The 23,078-nt window shown below is 31.6% G+C and overlaps 1 protein-coding gene and 1 long non-coding RNA gene across 3 annotated transcripts; one reads left to right on the forward strand and one right to left on the reverse strand.

Moving 5' to 3' along the window:
* The first annotated feature begins 442 nt into the window (after nt 1-442).
* Nucleotides 443-21,329, forward strand: LOC127711583 (uncharacterized). Of its 2 annotated transcripts, none has more exons than XM_052217673.1 (5): nt 443-894; nt 8,988-9,191; nt 10,119-10,239; nt 15,853-16,020; nt 19,854-21,329. In XM_052217673.1, the coding sequence occupies exons 1-5, from the start codon at nt 854-856 to the stop codon at nt 20,058-20,060; spliced, it is 741 nt and encodes a 246-aa protein (XP_052073633.1). In that variant the 5' UTR covers nt 443-853; the 3' UTR covers nt 20,061-21,329. The 2 variants fall into 2 exon arrangements, with proteins under 2 accessions (XP_052073633.1, XP_052073634.1); XM_052217674.1 differs by having other exon boundaries at nt 443-838.
* On the reverse strand, nt 2,499-3,477 carry LOC127711588 (uncharacterized). Its single transcript, XR_007986794.1, has 2 exons — nt 3,325-3,477; nt 2,499-2,635 (listed from the first exon to the last, which is right to left on the reverse strand). It is a non-coding gene; the product is annotated as an uncharacterized LOC127711588 (long non-coding RNA).
* Nucleotides 21,330-23,078: the final 1,749 nt, after the last annotated feature.

Genomic DNA, 23,078 nt, shown 5'->3' on the forward strand with positions numbered 1-23,078 from the left:
ATTATTTTGACTTCATTTATTAGTATTAATAAATCAGACTGAATATTCAATATAAAAAGAAAATTCTAATATTAATAATTTTTTTAATATTAAAAGTTCACTTATTAATATTTAAAAAATGACAGGAATTTTTAATATTTAAAAATTCGATTTATTAATATTAAAAATATTTTTTTTGTAATATTAAAAAAGGGTTTGTGAATATTAATAAATGTTTTTTTTAATATTAATACATAAGGAAAAAATTCCACAACGGCTTTCCATTTTATTACCTTGTCTGAAAAAGGATGAACATGAATATTTTCCCCCTACAATTTGCAGGATTTGGCAAGAAATAGTGATATACAAAAAAAAAATACTATAAAATGTAGCTGCTAAAGTCAGACAAACTTTTTCAAAAGCTAATACTTGTTTACAGTTTACATCTGTGTATTATCTCCCCTTTTATGGCGCGTGATTACAATAACAATCACAAATATGGCAAATTATGGTACGAAAAGGAAGGGAAACGGTGATAGTGTTTATAATTCTACATTTAATTGTAAAAAGAAACAACTTTCAGCCTCCTTGATGAACCAGGAGGATCTAGATGCAATGGGAATTTTCTACGACACAGAAGTCACAGCGATGACCGATTTATTGAAAATGCTTAAAATATAGGAAAAGTAGAACGTCATTCCCAGAGGTTGCCAAATATTTTATTGACCTTACAGATGAACACTTGAAATTTTCTCTTGATTTAGACAATATTCCTAGTATAGATGAGGAATCTGCACCAGCTATTGAGGAAAGAGAGCTGGTAGAGTACCTTGTGGAAGATTCAAGGAACCTAGAAAAGGTTCGTTTGAATGAAATGAAGAAATGGGATTTTGAGAAAGATGCTCTAAAACTTGTGCAAGTACATAAATATTATTCCTTAAGCAAAGGTAGCATATATACAGAATCTATGACAGTTCCCCCATTACCAAATCGCCTTAATTTTCTACCAATTTCACCCAACTAATCCCATTGAATACACCTTATACACCTTATCGCTATTCCCGGCTGACCCGGCCGCTTGAACTTTTGACGTCAACAACAATCACTTTTCCATTGTGGCGTCAGATATTTTGTTTTATGACGTCAAAATTTTACGGGAACCTGTGTGATATCCAGTAATGGCGGACAAATAGCGATAAGGTGTATTGCTATTTGAAAGTCTGTGCTGCTTGACTGGAGCATCTGCAACACTTGAACTATTAACATCATACAACAATCACTTTTCCATTGTGGCGTCAGATATTTTCTTTTTTATGGGGAACCTTTGTGATGTCCAGTAATCATGGTAATGGTGTGGACAAATAGCGATTTAGTGTATTACTATTAAGACCTGCCAAAGTGCCCACTATTTAAAACAATCTATACCCCCACTACATGCACAAGTTTAAAGCCATAAAAGGACTTTAAACCTGCTGTAATTTGCAGGATTTCAGCTGGCGGTAGCCATTTTTGACTTTTGCAAAAAAATAGTACATTGTAACAATGTAATGTCATGAATGTAATTGTGGCCTGGTGGCGATTAAAAATCCTGATTGACATCCCTTATGGAAAAAAAAGGCTTCTTGCAAATATTTGCGGCAATGTTGCTGCAAATATTTGCGGCAATATTGCTGCAAATATTCATTTTTCGTATGTAAATTAGTTTTCTTGCAAACAGTTGCTGCAATATTGCCGCAACAATTTGCGGCAATATTGCAGCAAATGTTTGCGGGAAAATCAGTAGCTATGATTGTTGCAGCAATATTGCGGCAAATTCATTAGCTGCAATGTTGCAGCAATATTGCAGGAAAATTAATTTCTTGCAATATTGCAGCAACATTGCAGCAGGAACATATATATTGACGGGACTTGACACTACCTGATTGTAGTCGATTTTATCGTCGTGCCATAGTTAATAAAGATACGATACAGAAACAGACATGTGTTAAAACGGACTCGCTATTATCCTAATAATTTCAGATATTATCAATAAAATGTCATTCAAACTAGTTTTATAGTGATGCTAGTGTATCAAACTTGTATTCTGTCACTTCAAATTTGTTAAAATCGCAAGCATTTCATCACAGAATTGTGCAGAATGCAAACAAGGTAATAAAAAAATGGCGGCCATTGCCGCGATGATTTACAAATTCCCAAACTATTATAAAACACTTAATTCACATCAAATAAATCAAACTTATTTTGGTAATTTTATATGACAAAATATATCTTCTAAATGATAAAACTTGTATTTATTTACAATTAGAGTTATGTGGTTTATTTGTTGAGCAGTTCTGATAGTTTTTCAGTCAGACGCTACCAAAATCCGTAAATCTAGGGAAGTCTCGAGGAGTCCGAGATTTTATCAATTTTATACTGAAAAGCGTATCAGATTCATTTCCCGTTAGATATACTGTCCCCAGATTGCAGCAAATCTTTCAACAATTTCAGTTGAAAAATTAGGAATTAAAAACTAAGCATTTAAAAAAGTATGATTTAATAATAAAACAAAATTTTCTCTGTCCTCTATAGGTTGTTGTGTTACATATCTGTGTATCCTTTAGTTCTGTTTCTCTGTACTCACTGTCCTTAAAGTTGAATTTTCTGATTTCAAATACTGCAAAATAAAAGTTGAAGAATTTAGCATACATTAAAAGAATAACTAAACATTATAAAGATGTAAAGATATAAGTTACTACTATATATTGTAAATTCTGGACTTGTAAAATGAAAATAACTCTTTATAAAGAGATGATTACAGACCAATTTTTCCAGCATTTGTTTCACTTAAAAGGTTCGATCAATGTCTAAAAGTGATCAAGTCCTTCTAGAAATTGCATATTACTATAGAATACATTTAACCTTATGCCAGTTCTAGGTTGTTATTGCTTTTTTGAATATTTGTTTTTCATTGAAGTATAACATAATTGGTCTTGTCTATTCTTTAAATTTTTTGTGATTAGTTGTGTATATATAAAAGCTAAATATTGTTGCCATTTGCTGATAGACCTCTTATTGGCAGTCAAATCACAGATCTCTAATTTAATACCAAACTGCTTTTATTAGAAGATTTCTTGTTTCAATTTAAGTAATGTACTTTCTAAAACAATTTTTTATAGTCTTAAAAAGATTTAAAAAAATATCTCCTGTCTTACACAATTTTAATAATATTCATGTGCATAAATCTATTGTCTTATACTTTTGTCAACTCTATTAAGTTAAGAAAACTCTTTAAATATCACTATTTTGAACTGTAAGAGCAAGCACTTATTCAAAATGGTGGACATTCAACTCCATTGTACTTACCAAAAGATGTTATCCAAATTATGTGTAAACACCAATCTTCCTAAATCCAAGAGTCATGTCAACTGAAGGCTATCATATGCACTATCCAGTGTCAATAGAATTAGTTGGAACTTTTGGATCTAAATCCATTGTAAAATTCATATTACTTTGTTCATGATACATGTAGAAGACATCTTTGTTTGTTGTATGCATGTTCATGTCCAGTTCAAATTTTGAATATGTTGATCAAGGTTGCTTAGGGTATTGTGACAGTGTGATCCCTTTGAAATTTGCCCCTAATTATAAATATCAATTGCCTAAATCTTGAATATTTGTTATATATTATAATAAAAAAATAATTATATATATATTTTTTTTTTATCTTTGATGTTATAAGTTATAATGGAAATATATACAAAGAAGAAATGCTCTACCCTTAATTTGGCTTCAAACTCTGTGTACATTAATTTATGGTACTTCCTGTCTTTACCACTACACAGAGATAAATGGAAACCAGATGGCACATTACATTTCTATCACCAGCTCATATTACTAATTGAGATGAGAAAGATAATTTGTGTATACATAGTTTTAAAATAATGATACTAGAAATTAAACAAAATGCAACCTGCAGGTGAGGCTAAATTCATTTGATGGAAAATATTAGAATTAAAAATATTGTTCATAGAAAAATGTCACAAAAAAGTGACAAAAAGGCATAATAATACATGTAGAACAAAAATTATAATAATTATGACTCAATTATTTAGATTAAACTTGTTGAAATAAATACCAAAGCATTCTTGAAATTCTTTCCTTACAAAATATCACATAAATGTGATGTACAGTTTAGGAATTCTAAAAATATAAGCATTGTTATTTGAAAATTTATTTAAAATAAATTATTCAAATATCCGGATATTTCTGAGTAAAATAAAGTATGACGACAACAAATTTAGATAGTTAGAAGTATCCATAACCAAATGTTCAAAGAAACAATATGTTGTGTATTATTTGAACCTTAAATCTTAAAACAAATAATCATACAATGTATGTAATATATTTTAAAATGCTTGAAATATTGGTGCAAACTATCTGATTGTCTGACATTTTTAAAGAAACTTTTCTTGCAAAGTTGTTGCAATAAGTCATTCCTTAAATAATAAAAGAAAAGGTTCCTGCAACTTTCTAGCAAACAAATTCTTTCTTGCAACATTGCAGCAAACTTGCGGCAATTTTCTTGCAAACAAATTTTGTTGCAGTAACATTGCGAGAATGTTGCAGGTAGCTGCAACAACCTGCAACTTTCTTGCAAACACTTCTTGCAAACAAATTTGTTTGCTGCAATATTGCCGCTATATTGTTGCAATATTGCAGCAAACTTTTCATTTCTGTAAGGGATAAGTTTGAATTCGTCCATCTTGTTAATTTTGTTTCAGGTTTCTCAGACTTTTCACTGTGAACTTGTCACACATATCGATTTCGACAGAAAAATAATTAACTAATTTATAAACATGATAAAGGTGTTAATTGTATTGTTTAATGAACATGTGATGTAAAATGACGTCCCATGTCACCTAAGGGAGCTACCATTTGATTTTTATGGGGAGGGGGGGGGGGGTCCAGGATGAAATTTGAAAAAAATAGGCAGGACAGGAGTTTTGAGTAAAAAAAAAGGCAGGATGAGCAACTTGGTAAAAAAAAAGGCAGGATGACAATTTGTGTAAAAAAATTCAGGATAATCTAGTAAAAAAAAGGCAGGACCGAATAGAGTAAAAAATAAAATGGCAGGACAGAGATTACAATTAAAAAAAAAAGCAGGACAAAATTTTTCATCCTAGCCCCCCCCATAAAAATCAAATGGTAGCTCCCTAAAGGATTGTTTTAACAACTTTGATAAAATGAATTGTTTTGAAGAGGGTACTTCACATCGTTATAGAGGCACACCTGTTTAAGTTTAGGGTTTATGTCTCAACTTTTTAGTTTTAATGGCCCAATTTATTCCTTGTACTTTAACTAGGCAGGACATACATGTATCTAATAAACTGATTGATGAATTTCTGTGTTCCTAGGCCTGGAAGTCAAATTTTACAGTATCTTTGAAAAATTACAAGAAATTTTTGTTCTAATTTAGTGTTCCTAAATGGTCCGAGTACACAGTTATTTCGTAGTGCATTTCTTTTAGAGAATAAATGAAAATTAAAAAAATCCCACCTGCGCTTTCTCAATAATATTTTTACAGTGTGTTGTACTACTTTTGGGACAAATTATATCAAAATTATAGAAAACTTCATCGGCTCTAACTCAAAATATGGACAATTTCATGTTAAGGGGGTCTTCAAATCTTTTGACAGCTTCCGAAGTACTAATTTTTAACATTTTTCAGCTGGACCAAATCACTACTTTACTTTAAAATTCATGACCCAAATTTTTTTACAGTGTCATTTCACCCCCCTACTTACTATTTGAGTCATAAAACATGGAGAAATAAATTTGGAAGGGGTATAAAAAAAATCGACAAGTAACACACTGTCCACACTAGGGACTATATTCGTGGACAACGAAAATCAAAGGACGATAACTGTGTACCCGGACCTATTAGGGTAGAAAAAGTTGACCAATCTTAATGAAACTTGGTATGACCAAAGCTTATTAAATTATAAGACTGCTTACAAAGTTTCATGGCAATAGGATATATATTATAGACAATATGACTAATTCTATATTCAACTTTGCGTGTTAAATTTAGACGTAAAAATTGAAAATTTTCAACTATCAACATTTGGGGCTTAAAAAATTAAAATATTGCAAAAAAATACTTTTGAAATGCCTTGATATATAATATATTATATATTAAAAGCAATAGAGTACTCATTTGATTTATCAGACTTATCATAATTATTAAAAAGTCAAATTTATATGAGCCTGTGGCTAAAAATGGAGGTTTTCCAATGAAGGGGGGCCTTACTTGAAGATGTAATATTTTCCAGCAATTTTAAATTTGTAAAGCTTTTTGGTTATAAATAATCCTTACATATGTATTTAATGTACTATAAATGGAAAGAAAACTTACAAATAACATATCACATTAGTTTAAAAGGGTCTTAGGCCAAGTAAGACTGAAAATAATTTAGGGTCAATTTAGGCCGTATCACATATTTACATTTAAAAATGCATATTGAAGCTATAGGAAATAAAATTTTGTGTCTTTTCTATCATTTTTATACTCAGGTGACATGATACAATAAATCTGAGCACAAAAAGACTCTTGCATTCAACTTTTTTTGCAGACAGTATGGTCTGATACAAAGATTTTTCACTTTTTAGTGAAAAACATGCATGCAATTTTAGTCTCAACAGGCTTATATTTGAACCACTTGCTATCCTACAGAAGAAAAGAAAGATATTATGTGACATAAAACAGGTACAAGGACACTGTTAAGTGCTTTTTATACAAATTTAGTGAGGTCTTTATAATGGACTTCAACTTTTATGTTCCAAGCTCCTCACATTTAACTTGATCCAAACAGGGCGTTAGACAAGGATCATATATACAACACATTTTGAACATATTGTCCGAGATAATCTTCTTTTCTGTAGATTCAGAGTTCACAAATGAGTAATACAACTGGATTGAAGCATAGAAACACAAATATTGACACATAAAAACCTGTCAGATAGAAAGTCAGAATGCCACTTATGCATCAAAATTGAAAAAGCTATGAAATGCTTATTTTGACCATAAAATGCCAAAATTGGTCATTTTTGCAGAAATTCTATCAAATAAAAGTTTAAATCCTTTAGTTTTATGCTATTTGATAAATTGACACCATCAAATCATTCAGGGAAGTTGCCAAAGTACAGATTCTATATTTCCTGATTTCACCTCTTAGGTCCGAGTACACAGTTATTTCGTAGTGCATTTCTTTTAGAGAATAAATGAAACTTAGAAAAATCCCACCTGCGCTTTCTCAATAATAATTTTACAGTGTGTTGTACTACTTTTGGGACAAATTATATCAAAATTATAGAAAACTTCATCGGCTCTAACTCAAAATATGGACAATTTCATGTTAAGGGGGTCTTCAAATCTTTTGACAGCTTCCGAAGTACTAATTTTTAACATTTTAGCTGGACCAAATCACAACTTTACTTTAAAATTCATGACCCAAATTTTTTTACAGTGTCATTTCACCCCCCTACATACTATTTGAGTCATAAAACATGGAGAAATAAATTTGGAAGGGGTATAAAAAAAAATCGACAAGTAACACACTGTCCACACTAGGGACTATATTCGTGGACAACGAAAATCAAAGGACGATAACTGTGTACCCGGACCAAATTACAATGTACATCATGTACATCGTGGGTTAAAAATAGATATGCCAGGTATGTACATATGGAATAAGAAAAGAAACAATGCTGCAAACTGGATTTGTTTGTTAGCCAGGAGGAAAATAAGTCCTAAACAAAATTCTGTTTATCTTGGTTGATGACAAAAAATTGAGAGTGGCGAAAAAAATATTGTTTTGGCAAAAGAGGTGGCGAAAAAAAATTGACCCAGGGAAAATTCTGAATTTGTCACGGTTTCATTAGCATGATGAGTGGAGCAAGTTGGTACACTCTGAATACAGTGGGGTTAAACTTCATTTCATTAGTGGGACGAGTTGGTAGATCTGAATTCAGCAGGATATGACTTTATTGTATAATTTTCATTAATGGCATGAATGGGGGAGTTGGTTAACTAGAGTGGGTTACATTATGTAAATTCAAATTGGTAAAATGTTGGGTGAGTTCAGGTCTGGGGCCATTTTTGCTGCAGAACTGTAACTCTAATAGTCCTTATTATGGTTTTTTTTTTGTGTGGACCATAGTCAATGATAGTTATTTATTCCAAAGTCAAACATTTTGTCAAATGAAAATAGGGTGTTTGACATGATACATTGTACATGAACATCTCTACGTATCAGTATTTCCACCTAGTTGTAGTACATGTAGTACTAATAGTTATCATGTTTATAAACACTAATACCGTATGCATGATATGTAAATTTGTATTTAAAAAGTGTAATGAATTTTATACACTGCATGTAGAATTTTGTAGGTCAAGTATACCTCAAGTCCAAATAATTATCACAGTGTTCATTTAAGTAGGAGAGTCACTTAAGCTTAGACATGATTACAGGTACATACATTTTTTGTACACAAGCGAAGCAAACAAGCTAAGATATATAAACACCATAAGATTTTCAATAGGAACATACCCATCAAAAAACGGAAAATACTAGACTCGGAAAATCAAAATCATGTTGTTAAGTAGAAAAGAAAGGATATGGGGTATCCATCCATGACACAAAATCAGTACATGCACAACATGAAACACAAAAAGCAAAGGAACAGCACTTTTATTGCAGTTCTTCATCTCAACTACAGGTTGAGGTCTTCAACACTGAGCAAAAATTACTGTCGCCTCACTGCAAGTTTAAGACGGACCTTGCACAGGTTTGAGTGGAATTCTTTGCAAACTTAAGATCACACATAAAACTGAGTTGAAGAATAAAGAGTAATATCAATAAGATTAATCTGGCAAAGAAATCAACCTTGTACTGTTACAATTTTGCCTGACATGTTTGTCATACATTGCTTCTCACTAAACTATGTTTATCTTTTTTCCATTACAGACTTTTTTCTGAATGGATATCTTCAGCAAAGAAATTCATTGAACTTACACAACATATGATTACACAGTCGATTTTGAGCAGAATGGAGAACCATGACCCATCCACATCAAAGGAAGTTGCCAATGAACATGATGAAGATGTAGGAGAAAACATATTTAGTGATATATTTGCAAGATTTACAGAAATATTTTTCCTACTTCCAGTGTATGTATACATTTATGTGATCATTGCAGTTCTGAGTAATCTCTCATGAAAAGCAAGCTATATATTAACTTGTATTATTGTAAATTCATACCATGTCAACTTGTACTGCAAAATAAACTTGTATCACTGCAAAGTCGACTGATGCAAACTCACACATCATCAGCTCGTACCATTTAAAGTGTCCAATGTACAACTGTTTAATGAAGTGTTTTTAAGAAATATACATACAAGTTGATATAATCTTTTGAGATTAAACTATTGAATTTTCTGCAGTAATATTATATTTTAAGCCTTATACAGGTCTATATGTTGTAGGTTCATGTTTTTGAAGTTCAGTATGAAGTGAATATCAGCATGAAACTTCAGCATATGATATATAAATAAGGAGATGTGGTATGATTACCAATGAGACAACTATCCACCAAAGTTCAAATGAAGTGGATGTTAGCAATTATAGGCAACCTTTCAACCTTTAATAATAAGAAAAACCGATATGGTATAGTCGGCTAAAAAGGCCCGGACATGAAAGATATGAAACAATTCAATTGAGAAAACTAATGGCCTATTTTACAACAAAATTATTTACCAAAACAAATATGACAGACATGAACCAAATTAAGATAACCACTGAACTACAGGCTCCTGATTTGGGACAGGCACAGAATGTGGCGGGGTTAAACATGTTTGTGAGCGCTCAACCCTCCCCTAACCTGTATGACCTGGGACAGTGGTGTAACAGCACAACATAAAAAACAAAATGTAAAAATCAGTTTAAAAAGGCTTAATTCAATGAGATCGATACAAAGTAGAAAACTCAACATGCTCAAGTAAGATTTATTCACAATTAAGGTCAAAAGGATGGTGTATGTATGGTCTCAATTTCAAGGTTGATTGATCATCATTTGTTTGCTTTTTATTATTTTACAGTACTGGTAGAAGAACTTCAATTTTGATGGATGACAAGATAGTTGGAAGTATGCATAACACTCGTTATTATGAGTATATTCCCAGAGGTGCTCCAAATCCAGTCCTATTAATGTTTTGTGAGGTAAATTAATTTTTATGCTTTTGTTGCTTTTTATATAAACACAAAAATTTATGATATGGTGCTGTTGTCAGTGTAGTTGATGTCATCGTCTATCACGTCTATTGACACTTTGGTATCTGCGCTTAAAGTTCAAATACAATATAAAAATAAGCAAATGTGGTATGATTGCCAAGGAGACAACTATCCACAAAGTTCAAATGAAGTGGATGTAAGCAATTATAGGCAACCGTACAGCCTTCAACAATGATCATTCCTTATATAAATTAAACACAATTGGCCAAAAACTGTGCCAGTTAACATTGGTGTATTCAGTTTTAAATTGTGTCTAATGACCCCACCTGTCAATCAACATGGCTGACATGGCTAATAATTGAACATAAGTGTTGTCTATTATTTTGAAAACCACTATAGACAGTGAAAATCAAACTAGAGCAATCATTTTAAGAATGCTTATATCTACTCTCTGTCTTTTTACATATAAACTGTCTTACGACTTCTGATAGAATTTATTGTCCTTAAATGACAAATTTTAACAATTTTTATCGGTTTTGCCTATTATCTTGGAAAATAAAATAGATAGACAGAAACTTAAAACAGAAAAATTATCAGCAAGACAGATTCTACAAATAACATGAATAAGTCAAACTCTTTTAAATTATTAGTTGACTCATTATTTTAGTTATTGCCCTTTTATAACGACTTTTACCATTTTTTGCGTGTTTGCTTTTCATCATGATTATATATAGATACACATAGATATGGAAACTTGAATGGCAAAAATAATCATCAAGACAAGATCTACAAATGAGTCAAAATGACAGAAATTGTCAGTTGACTCCTTATTGGAGTTATTATCCTTTATAAAGATGATTTTTACCAATTTTTGCCTTTTATATCTTAAAAACCATAACAGATAGAGAAAAACTTTAAACAGCAAAATTGATTAGCAAGACAAGATCTACAAATAATTCAACATTGGCCGAAATCTTCAGTTAATTCTTTATTGGAGTGATTGTATATATAAAAAAGAAGATGTGGTATGATTGCCAATGAAACAACTCTCCACAAGAGACCAAATGACACAGAAATTAACAACTATAGGTCACCGTACGGCCTTCAATGTCCTTGAATGACAATTTTTTACATTTTCGTGTTTTTGCCTATTTTCTTAAAAATATTTAAAAGACCGATAGAATTTTTTAAATAGCAAAAAAGATCAGCAAGACAAGATCTACAAATGAGGTACATTTGTACATGGCCAAAATTGTTAGTTGACACCTTATGGGAGAAAAATGTGTCCAATGACCCTGCCTGCCAATCAACATGGCCGACATGGTTAATAATAGAACATGGGGAAAAATGCAAGTTTTGTCTATTAATTTCGAAAAACCATGAGTTAATGCGGCACATAGGGGTAAATGTTATTATAGAATTATTTGAAACTTTGCAAATTTTTTAATGTTATCTACTGAAAGGTCATTGTTAAATTATTAGATATTTGATCAATAATCTAAAAATAGTTGGTTTAATGCAAATGTATCCAATATATTTTGTATGCCTGTTATTGCAGTTTCTCATTATTTTAGATTTTTTTTTTCATTTCTACCTTTTATTCTGTTGTGTACCCTTTCTTGGGACTCTGGACTGATCATATTTGTATACAGAGAATTAATCTCCCATAAAATCTCATTGTCTTTTGTTTTGAATTACAACATTGCTTAAATCGTGAATATGACTTCTACTACAGACTTACGATCTAATTAATTCCATTTGAATCTCTAAATAATTAAATGTAAATGCAGGTTATACATGTATTCATTAATCCATTGCATACATTCAGGTGCAACTTCGTTTACCAATTTTAGATTACTTAGGTCTTTAAACTCGTGAATTGGTAACGCTGTTTCCCTATATCATGGTCTTAATATAATTCACTAAAACTTTTATTTTTTTTAGCTTAATTCTTTAAAGATGTTGGTCTACCATGATTATATGTTTTGTACATGTTTTTCTTAATCAATAGAACTTTGCACTCCTGCACATTTGATAACATTAATGCAGAGTTATATGAACATGGGGCAGGTTTTGAAATGAGTTTTTGACAGACGGATAAATATTCCACTTCTTGATAAAAAGTAAATCATTGAAAAATGTGAATGTCAAGATTTGCACCAAAATAGCTTTCATTCTTACTTTATATAACAAATTTACTAAAAAAAAATTGTGAACCCTGTAGATACTGCCTCTTTTATGTTGGACCCCTTTTCAGCAGCATGACCAGGGTTGAATTTGATTTTCGTCATTTTCATATTTACTGTTTCTGAGTTGGAATAAAATCAAAATTGTGTGGTTTTTGGATGATAAATACAGAACTGCTTCACAAAATTAGATTAAGGTTGAATGGAAAGTTTTGAACCACTAAATTTACAGCCATTTTATTTGAACTTTGGTGGATATTTGTCTCATTGGCAATCATACCTAATTCAATTTTTATCTTTTTGTCATTTACTGATTGTTTTACTGAACTTTCCATAGTTATAGCTATAGTACTTGTTTGTTCAAACAATTTAAAATTTTAAATATAAAAATAAGGAGATGTGGTATGATTGCCAATGAGACAAGAATATATCCACCAGAGTTCAGATGAAGTGGATGTAAGCAATTATGGACAATAAGAAAAACCCATATGGTAAAAATGGCAATAAAAGGCAGCGACATGAAAAAGTGTCAAACAATTCAAACAAGAAAACTAACGGCCTAATTTATAAAAAAACAATTTAAGAAAAACAAATATAACAGACATGAATCAATGCATATGACAACCACTGAACTACAGGATCCTGACTTGGGATTGGTACATAAAGAATATGGCAGGGTTTAACATGTTTGTGAGCGATCAACCCTCCCCTAACGTGGGACAGTGGTGTAACAGTACAACATAAGAACAAACTATGAAAATCAGTATCTATTGGCTTAACTCGAAATATCAGTACGAGGAAAAATTCAAATAACATAAAAACAATAGACACCAAGCAACAAAATAAGAGTACTCCCAGTTACTGAAAGCTAGTTCAAATACAATTACAACTTATGAATAAAGCATGTTATTCCAGACTTAAGTTACTGTATCAATCAGTACACACCAAATGGATTTAGAGTAAAGACGTCATAAACAGGTTGAGAAACGCATGACCTTGTGCAATGCCAAAATATAAGTAAATATATATACAGTATCAACAGGATGTAGGATAATGAGTTACCGTACATGTCATAACAGTAAATATAAAGCAATATAATTAAATTATGTTTTAATTTTTCAAAAACAAAATTAATGTTAGAACCAATAAAAACAATATTTAAATATTTTACTACTGTGTTAAATTGATAACCTTTAAAAAAAAGTTTATTTAAGGGATCAGTTAGTTTACATGGATTGTATCTAAATTTACGGGCTATGTAATCAACATCACTGCAAAAATTAGGGTATCATATCCCGTTTTTGATAAGAACTCTTCAGGTTCAGCCAAATTTCCTAACTAAATCTTTGTTTCTATGAAAGAATTTGTTAAAGGTTTTAATTAATTTGTGGTAACGAAATCAACGCCTTAATAATTTATTGGTGATACATAAATTACGTTATAATCTATGTATAAATCTATAAAGTGACTACAGACACGACCATAGCGAACAATTTGTGGAATATACACACAGTAAGAAGGGGCAAAAGAATGTTCCTGTCAAAAAAGGAATTTTAAATCGGGAAACTGAATATTGTGTCATAGATCAAACTTATTCATTCAGTGTATATTTACTTGTTTTTGTTATTGTCTTTTTGATCGAGTTAAGCCATTTCAATTGATATTTTATTGTGTGTATTTTTATGTTGTAATGTTATACCACTGTTTCAGGTTAGGTTGAAGGTTGGCACATGTTAAAACGTTTAAACCCGCTGCATTTTTATGCATCTGTCCTAAGTCAGGAACCTGTTGTTCAGTGGTTGTCGTTTGTTGTTGTGGTTCATAAGTGTTTCTGGTTTCTCGTTTTTTATATAGATTAGACTGTTGGTTTTCCTGTTTGAATTGTTTTACACTAGTCTTTTTGGGGCTCTTTATAGCTTGCTGTTCGGTGTGAGCCAAGGCTCCATATTGAAGGCCTTACTTTGACCTATAATTGTTTACTTTTTACACGTTATGACTTGAATGGATAGTTGTCTCATGTCACTCATACCACATCTTCTTATTTATAAATCTAGAAAAGGACAATTACAGCTGTCTGTATTAGATTTATTTAAAGTAAGTGCCATTGGTGGTTGGGAAAAGATCATGTAGAGATCGAGTTTGGTCGAAATACACAAATAATTTACTGATCATTACTCAATCATCTTGACCTTTGCTAGACTAATGTCTGATCACTCCCCGATCAACGCCATTCTGGTTGATCCGTGGTCCAGATTAACACGACCAATGCCTGATCGCTTCCCAGATCACTGCGACTTCTATTGTTTTTGATCCCAGAGCAACACAAACAATACCCTGATCACTACTCGACCAAATTAGACATTTACCAGTCATGGCCAGGGGCATTACTTAAACAAATAACTTTGAAAATTATCTATACAAGTTATGTTAAAAAATGGGCTATTTTAGATATTACTTATACATATAAGTAACTTTTGTAAACATTTTTTTATAGATGTCCATTCATACAGATTTTACTAGCTTTAACAAATTTTCACAGACATCTGGTTATTTTTCCAATGAAAAATTAAGACTAGTCCTCCTGAAACACTAATTGCCTTTCTGACGCACTTATCTTTCATATTGACGCTTATGGGTCAAAGATTGGTCTCTTGGGACTATTTAAATATCATTTTGGTTGCAAATCTTGAGGTAGACAGACATAAGGCCAACTAAATTTAATTAGTAGATTTTCATCCAAATGTTTGAAAAAAATGGGGCGGGTGGGTGGATTTTATTTTTTAATTTTTATTTCCTCTGAAACTCCATTACAATGAGTTCTTCATAAGCAAGGGTAATAATAAGCTTATGTCATGTTTATATAAGGAACTCTACATATTTCTGATTGGCAATGACTGTTCTGCATGTAATTGCTGCTTTAGAAACCGGAAATAGTAAATTTTCAAAAATAAAGAAAATCAGGGCGGAACAATTTCAGAGGTGCGGGCGGGGATGAAAATCTATCAATTAATTTTAATTGGCCAAATATTTTTGTCATTATTTTTAAAAAACTAACCTTGTATCTCTATACTCCTCTCAAATTTCATAAAGTCTTAATTTTATGTGATAAAATAATGTAAATTTCATAAAGATTACATTTAGTCCATGCTCCTATTGAAATTTAAAATAACTCCATTGAGTAATTTGATAATTTTTTAAAACAAAAATTACCTATATAAGTAACTAAAAAAAATAACTTGTTTAAGTTACGCCCCTGACTGTTTACTATTCAAGAGTTTTGCCCTTTAATTTGAGATATAGTCATTTATTTGGTTTCAGAATTACTGCAGACGGTTGTTAAGAAAAAGTTATTATCCATCAATTGTTTCTTATTATTCTGCACTAGACAAAATGATATGTATTTTTGTATCTGCAGATGAAGAGTATTCCAGTTCAGAAATCTGAAGATACAGCAACTGAAACTTGGATAAGTAGAAAACTGCCAAAGACAGTGTTGGAACAAGTAGGGGTGGAGCTTGTTGCTGAATGCTTTCGCTCTGCATTTCTACCAAATGTTCTTGGAGTTATTTGTATGAGAACTGAGGTTTGTACATGATTTTTTGTAGACTTGGGTGATCCTACTTATTTTCTCCTGTTTGTGAAAATATGAAGTCATTGTCATTTTAAAAAAAGGGGTCTCTGTTGGCAAGTGGTCTTAGTAGTTCATCTTCTTTATCACTTAAGCCTTTCGATACTGAGGTTGTGAGTTCAAAGCATGCATGATGCATGTCACTTATTCCACAAATAAAAACTTGTCGCCACTATATACCCAATAGGGCTGAAAGTGGGGTTAAATACCAACAATCATTAATCAATCATAGTAAGTAGATACATTCAAGGACATTTGAAACCAAAAATAACCCATTGTATTTCCAAACAAAAAGACTGGTGCAATATAGCAGGTAGGGACTTTGTTTCATTAGTCTTTATAATCTGCATACTTATGTACAATTTCCAGCAGAATGTGAATGGTTCTATCTAGTCACTGGCTTCCTCCACCAATAGAAACTAACTGCTGCAAAATAGCCAATAGTGCTGAAAGTAATGTTAAACAGGAACACTAAAAATCAATGCACAATGATGCATGTCCTTTTGAAATATTCCATGATATTTATTTTTCCATAAGGTGTTGGAGGTGTTGGCAGTCTAGTTTTTCCCTAGAGTGAGTCTGTTTATAACAGTTAGCATAAAAGAAAGTGAGGACATAAAAATAAGAAGATATGGTTTGATTGCTAATGAGACAACTCTCCACCAGAGACCCAGTTATTACAGATATAGCTAGAGAAATAATTCATAATAATAACAGCCAATCAAGATCTACAAAAAGTAATGAAAAAGCTAAAATGACAGAAATCTTTGGTTGACTCTTTATATGAGATGTTACCCTTGATAAACGATTTTAAACATTATTGGGCCAGTTTCTGTAACACTCTTATTATGATTGTATATAGAGAAACACTGTAAACAGGAATAATGATCAGCAAACGATATCTACAACTAGGTTGATATGACTATAATTGTCACATGGCTCCTTTTATGAATTATATCCCTTGAATGCCAATTTTTGTGAAAAAAAATGCAGTTTTTGGCTTACAGTGTGAAAATGGTTACAGCTAGAAAGAAGGAGTCAATAGCAAAAAAGAATAACAAATCAAGATCTACAAAGAAGCTACATGTACATGACAGAAATAGTCGGTGTATGAGTTGTTGCCCTTGATTGAAGATTTTAAACATTTTTGGCCAATTTCTTCAATACTAATATAGAAAGAGAAAAATGTAAATAGCCATCATGATCATCATAATAAGATCTACAATTAGGTCAATATAGTTCAAAAAGAGGTTGGTATTGATTTTTACCATCACTTGGCGTCCATCGTCGTCATCGTCCGTCCAGTGTAAACTATTTTAAACATCTTCTTCTCTGAAACTACTAAACCACTTCCAACCAAATTTAAGCTGAATAATCCTTAGGGTATCTAGAATAAAGTTTGTGTTTTATTTTCTGTTTTGTCAAAAAACCTGACCACGATGGCTAAAAATAGAACATAGGGGTAAAATGCAGTTTTTGGCTTTTATCTTAAAAACTAAAGCATTTAGAGCAAATCTGATGAGGTACAAATGTTCATTAGGTCAAGTTCTATCAGCCCTGAAATTTTCAGATGAATCTAACAAACCATTGTTGGGTTGCTGCCACTAAATTGGTAATTTTAAGGAAATTTTGCAGTTTTTGGTTATTATCTTGAATATTATTATAAATAAAGATAAACTGTAAACAACAAAAATGTTCAGCAAAGTAGGATCTACAAATAAGTTTTTATATGACCAAAATTGTCAACTGACCCCTTAAGGAGTTATTGCCCTTTAAAGACAATTTTTCACAATTTGTTCTTCTAGTTTGCTTACTTTAAAAATTCTTCTCCTTTGAAACTGCTGAATCAATTTCAGCCAAACTTGGGCTGAATGAGTTTTAGTGTATCTAGTATAAATTTTGTATTTCATTTCCCTGTACGTCAAAAAACATAGCCACTATGGCTAAAATGGAACATAGGGGTAACATGCATTTTTTTTTGCTTTTGAAAAAAATATGACAGATACAAAGAACATTTAAATGGCATTTTTAAGCCACTCGTTAATATATATTGAAAAGCAAAAATAATCATTGATGAAAGATTTAAGCAGAAAATTACAGGTGAGCGATTCAGGCTCTTGAGAGCCTCTTGTTAGGATTATGCCCTTTCATTTTCAAAAAAGGACCAACAGCCACTGAAACTATTTCTTTTTTACTGTTTTTATTAAACACTCGTCTACAGTGAATATATCATGGTATACTCTTGTCCCTCTGTTTACCATGTGAAGCACTAACTAATTTCCTTCTAGACTGATTTTTTGTAATATTTAGTTGATAATTTATAGTCATGTAATTAGTATTTACAGCTTTGTGTTTTCTTCAAGTTGTCCTACTTTTGACCTAGTTATGGCTTGGAATGTGTCCCTCCCTTATCTGCCCTTCTTTATATTGATATTGAGTTGAGAATCATATTTTGTATACAATAGTGTGTGATAAAAAGTTAATGGTCACATATAAGAGTTGTTCAAGTTGACCTACTCTTGCCACATCCCTGTCTTGAAATAAAGGTTTTCTAGCTTTGTTGTCTTTAACTGTTGCAGAAATTGGGTTGATATTTGTATATTATATATCTTAATGAGTAGTTCACAAAAGAGTTTCTGTAGTTGATCTACTAATCATTAAATTTTCCTATTGAGACTGTTGAACTTAGATAATCCCATGAAAATCAGAGTTTAATCCGTTGTTGCATTAATTGCCAGGTTTTCTTGCAGATATTGATTTCATATATTTGTATAATTGAATAATGATAATTTACATATGAATTTTGTTCAAGTTGTTCACTTTTGACCTAATAAAAGCCTTTTTACTTAGAAAATTTAATACAACAAACGTTTTGAACCTCCCTTGTCAGCCATTGTTGCAGAAATTGAATTGATATTTGGTATAAAGAGTAGTTACAGATCATTATTGAATTTTGTTCAAGTTGACCTACTTTTTATCTAACTACAGCTCTTGCTTTTTTTAATTTTGTTTTGATTGAATTAAGAATGTGTGAGTTTTTGAGCTGAATGTTAAACCTCTTGCAAATGTTGAGTTGATATTTTGTATGTAACTATGTAATGAGAAGTTACAAAATTTATATTAGTTTCATTCCAGTTGACCTTCTTTTACCTTATTTATATTATGATATTTGTCCAAGAAAATTTTGAGAAATCTAGTAATTTGCATTGATGCCATGTGAACAATACAGACTCTTTTGAGCCTCTAGTTTATTTAGAATATAATTTTGATGGGGTTTATTCATTGCCTGTCTGCATTTTGATAATTTGAATCAGATTTGTGTTACTTCTTTATCCAATTTGGATCAAATTTTTTTTATTGAGTTTTTCAGTTTCAGTAATATGGCAAGGGGTTTGCATAGCTTGTTGTATTTTCCAAGGTGACAGAGACCAAAGGCTAAAAATATCACAGTTTTGAAGGGTGCATAGAATTTTTCATTTTTATCCATTTGGACATTTTGGATGGATTTTTTTTCCATGAGATCCTCATAAAAAAGAAACAGTTTCATCCACAGAACTTCATATGTCCACCCTTCTTTTTAAAGAGCTCATGTTCATCTTTTCAATTTGACATGTTTCAGTTATATCATTTAGAGCCTGTTGTAGCTCCTTTTATTAAAATAAACTTAAGCTTGTTCAATTATCCTATGTAAACATGGCTGGTATTTAGCTTTGGCAAGTCGAGCCCTTTTTTCCATTTCAACCAAATCAGTTGCTTAATACACTATAATGAGGTTGAATGTTTTTCAGGTCATATTTGTTTACCTAACCATAGCATCTGATCATGTGAAGACAATTAGGAATAATGAAGAAATTGGAAATCGAAAAGCTTGTATCCATTACACAGAAGCATTTGATATAATGAAAAATGAAGACAGAAAAAAAATATCTGAATTGTTGTTTTGGCTTGGATGTGTGCAGAAGTGCAATCTGCATAGATATTATTTGAAGCAATGATAAAGGAATTTGTAGTAGTTCCTTAAGGATGATATTTAGCCTACGGAAATATGTGACAATTTCCTCAATTTGACTCCTTTGCTGCTTAAAAAGCAACACTTGTCACTAGCCTCACAAGACCTACAGCACAATGTATCAAAAATATTATAAAACCATGTCCGGATGAACTTTACAAGATTTATTGACAATGAATGGAATTGAGTCAATTGCATATTTATCTGCACTTTGATTGGAGGCACCTGATTTCATCTGTTTGTACAATACTTTACAGCTTTTGTTTATCTACTCCTTCTTGATTAGGTTCAACAAAACATGTTAGTGGATTTCAATGCCATTTCCATTAAGAAAGACAAACTTTTACTTAATGGCTATCTAGACCAGTCAATGCTACGTGTTATTACAAACTGGTTAGACTTGACTTATATGTAAAATTAATACATGTTATTTAGTGAACAAAACAGTTTGTTATATTGCATAACTAGTAAGATTCATGAGTTTTCATTTGACTCGAGATCTTTGACCAAATAGTTTTACAGGAACTTACATGCATCTTTTAACAAATGTCTAGTAAGTGAACTGCAAATTTATTTCGTTGACATATTGTTGAAGGATTAGATTGACATCATCAGGTCCTGGTTTCCCCTATCTAGTCTGCAACACATATTGACAAAATTTACAATTCTCTTAAAGTGTTGTTGTCAATCTAGTGGTATTAAATTTTTTTTGCTGACAACAATGCATACCATCATTTATCCACAAATGATTCTCTACCAATACGAAATTTAAAAGCATTGGTTCTTACAGTGTTTTTGGTTTGAAATTTCATGATATATTTATGACCGAATAAATGAAATTCAATTTTATGGCATACCGTGTTCACCAGATAACATTCTTTTTCAGTATCAATCAAATTGCAACTTTCATTTTATTGTATAGATACAGAACATAAATAAAGAACTGCTGAACCAACGCCTCTTAAATTTCGTATTGGTAGAGATCCTTTCAGTTGATAATGATGGTTTGCTGGGTTGTCAAGAGAAAGTAATATAATGCCACTAGATTGACAACAACACTTAAGTGAAATGAAAATTTATTTTGTGACATGCTTTGCCAACTAGATTGGCCACACCAGGACCTGATGACACGTCTAATTGGCAAAACATGTTGATGAAATAAATTTGCAGTTCACTTCAGTCACTGTAGTGGTATAAACAAAACATGAAAATATAACATTATAGGAAGCTTGTTGAAATAAACTGTTGAAACAGACATATGTCCTGTCATTTTGTAATATTGATAGTTTAATGCAAATTAAATATTGAATCCAAATGGCAATATTTAAACATTTAAATATGTTAACTATGTAAAGTGTTCAAAGTCACTTAAGGTGCAGGACCAAATAATCTCCATGGAAATAAGAAATGCCAATGCTTATAAAACTGCATCAAATACCTTTTACTTACATAAGTGGTTATCTTAATACTAACCTTAACACAAACTTTAACTTGTAAACAATGTAAAAAATTCAAAAGTCAATGAACCCTGATAAGGGGTGGGGCCAAATAATCTCCATGGAAAAAGAAGACTTGCAAAGGCTTATACTATCATTGACTTAACATAAACTGATCTAATCACACACTTTAGCATGTAAACTATGCAAAACATTCAAAGTTGATAGACCAAGACTGAGGGGTTGGAGCCAAATAATCCCGTGGGAAATAGATGTACCAATGCTTATGCATCTGCATACCAAATATCATTGAGCTAGCACAAGTGGTTCCTCTCAAACTAATACATGTTAAGTAAGCAGACGTTTCAAAATCAATAAACCATGACTGAGGGGACAGGACCTAATTATTGCCATGGAAATGAGATGTACTAATGCTAATACAACTGCATACCAAATATCATTGACCTACCACTAGTGGTTCCCCATAAACTTACCTAATCACAAACTAATACATGTTACATAATCATAAGTTTCAAAGCCAAAGTCATACACTTCAGGGGCGGATCTGGCCATTTTTAAAAGGGGGGTTCCCAACCCAGGATAAAGGGGGGGGGGCGTTCCAACTTTATGTCCCCATTCAAATGCATTGATCGTCCAAAAAAAGGGGGGGTTCCAACCCCCGGAACCCCCTCTCTGGATCCACCACTGCACTTTAGAAAATAGTCCTTACCTATTCAGCATTAGCTACGAGATGTGAAATAAATAAGATATGAGTTGTTTTTGTTCAGTCATTAATGAAAGTGAAATAGTGAAATAATAAGAATGTCAAGGTCGAAAGTGATAGTTGACTGATTAGATCCACAAAAAAGTCATTCTCAAACAGTTAAAAACGATGATAAACATACTTTTTTAACCTACTGTATGAAATGAAACAGACCTAGTAAAATCTAAATGCACGTGGTTGCTATCTATTTATATTTATGTTTATATCGGGTTATATGACCGTCGACAGTCTTCGGAGGTCATCTCGGGGGTTAATTAGATGACGTCTAGACAAAAATACACTCGAAATGTTGATACATATAATTGAGTCCATGCATTGTTTATTGTTTATTCTAGACTTTATAATTTGGATATAGGTATAAGTATGTTATCAATCAAATATGAGAATTTGACAGCTATTGTCCCATTAATATACTGGGACCTGAATCCAAATGTAGAAGACATGTTTTATGTGTAACTATAAGGATTAGGATGATTGATTATGATGATTATTCTACAAAAATAGTCAGTGTTGAATTTATTAGCATCTAACGTTTGCAAAACATAAAATTAACAGGTACAAATGATGCCTTACATATAGTTGTTCTTTAGTTATGTCCATATCACAGCCTTCTTTCGGTAATATAGTGAATATTTCTATTATAGTATATAAATTACCTTTACCAACTGGGACATGTATATTTGCCTGGATAGTACTTTTTTGGACTGAATATGATTTTTTTATGGGATTCTAAACAGTGTGTAGAATACAATTAATAATCAATAGGTGTTTTTAAGCAGACATG

This window comes from Mytilus californianus, unplaced genomic scaffold (genome assembly GCF_021869535.1).
Source record: "Mytilus californianus isolate M0D057914Y unplaced genomic scaffold, xbMytCali1.0.p SCAF_8, whole genome shotgun sequence".
Lineage (NCBI taxonomy): Eukaryota > Metazoa > Mollusca > Bivalvia > Mytilida > Mytilidae > Mytilus > Mytilus californianus.

What these genes read in the sequence shown, in the direction of transcription:
- LOC127711583 (XM_052217673.1), top strand. Translation starts at nt 854, where the DNA reads ATGAAGAAATGGGATTTTGAGAAAGATGCTCTAAAACTTGT. An exon ending in ATATTTTTCCTACTTCCAGT is followed by an intron (nt 9,192 to 10,118) that starts GTATGTATACAT and finishes ATTATTTTACAG; the next exon opens with TACTGGTAGAAGAACTTCAA. An exon ending in TCCTATTAATGTTTTGTGAG is followed by an intron (nt 10,240 to 15,852) that starts GTAAATTAATTT and finishes TTGTATCTGCAG; the next exon opens with ATGAAGAGTATTCCAGTTCA.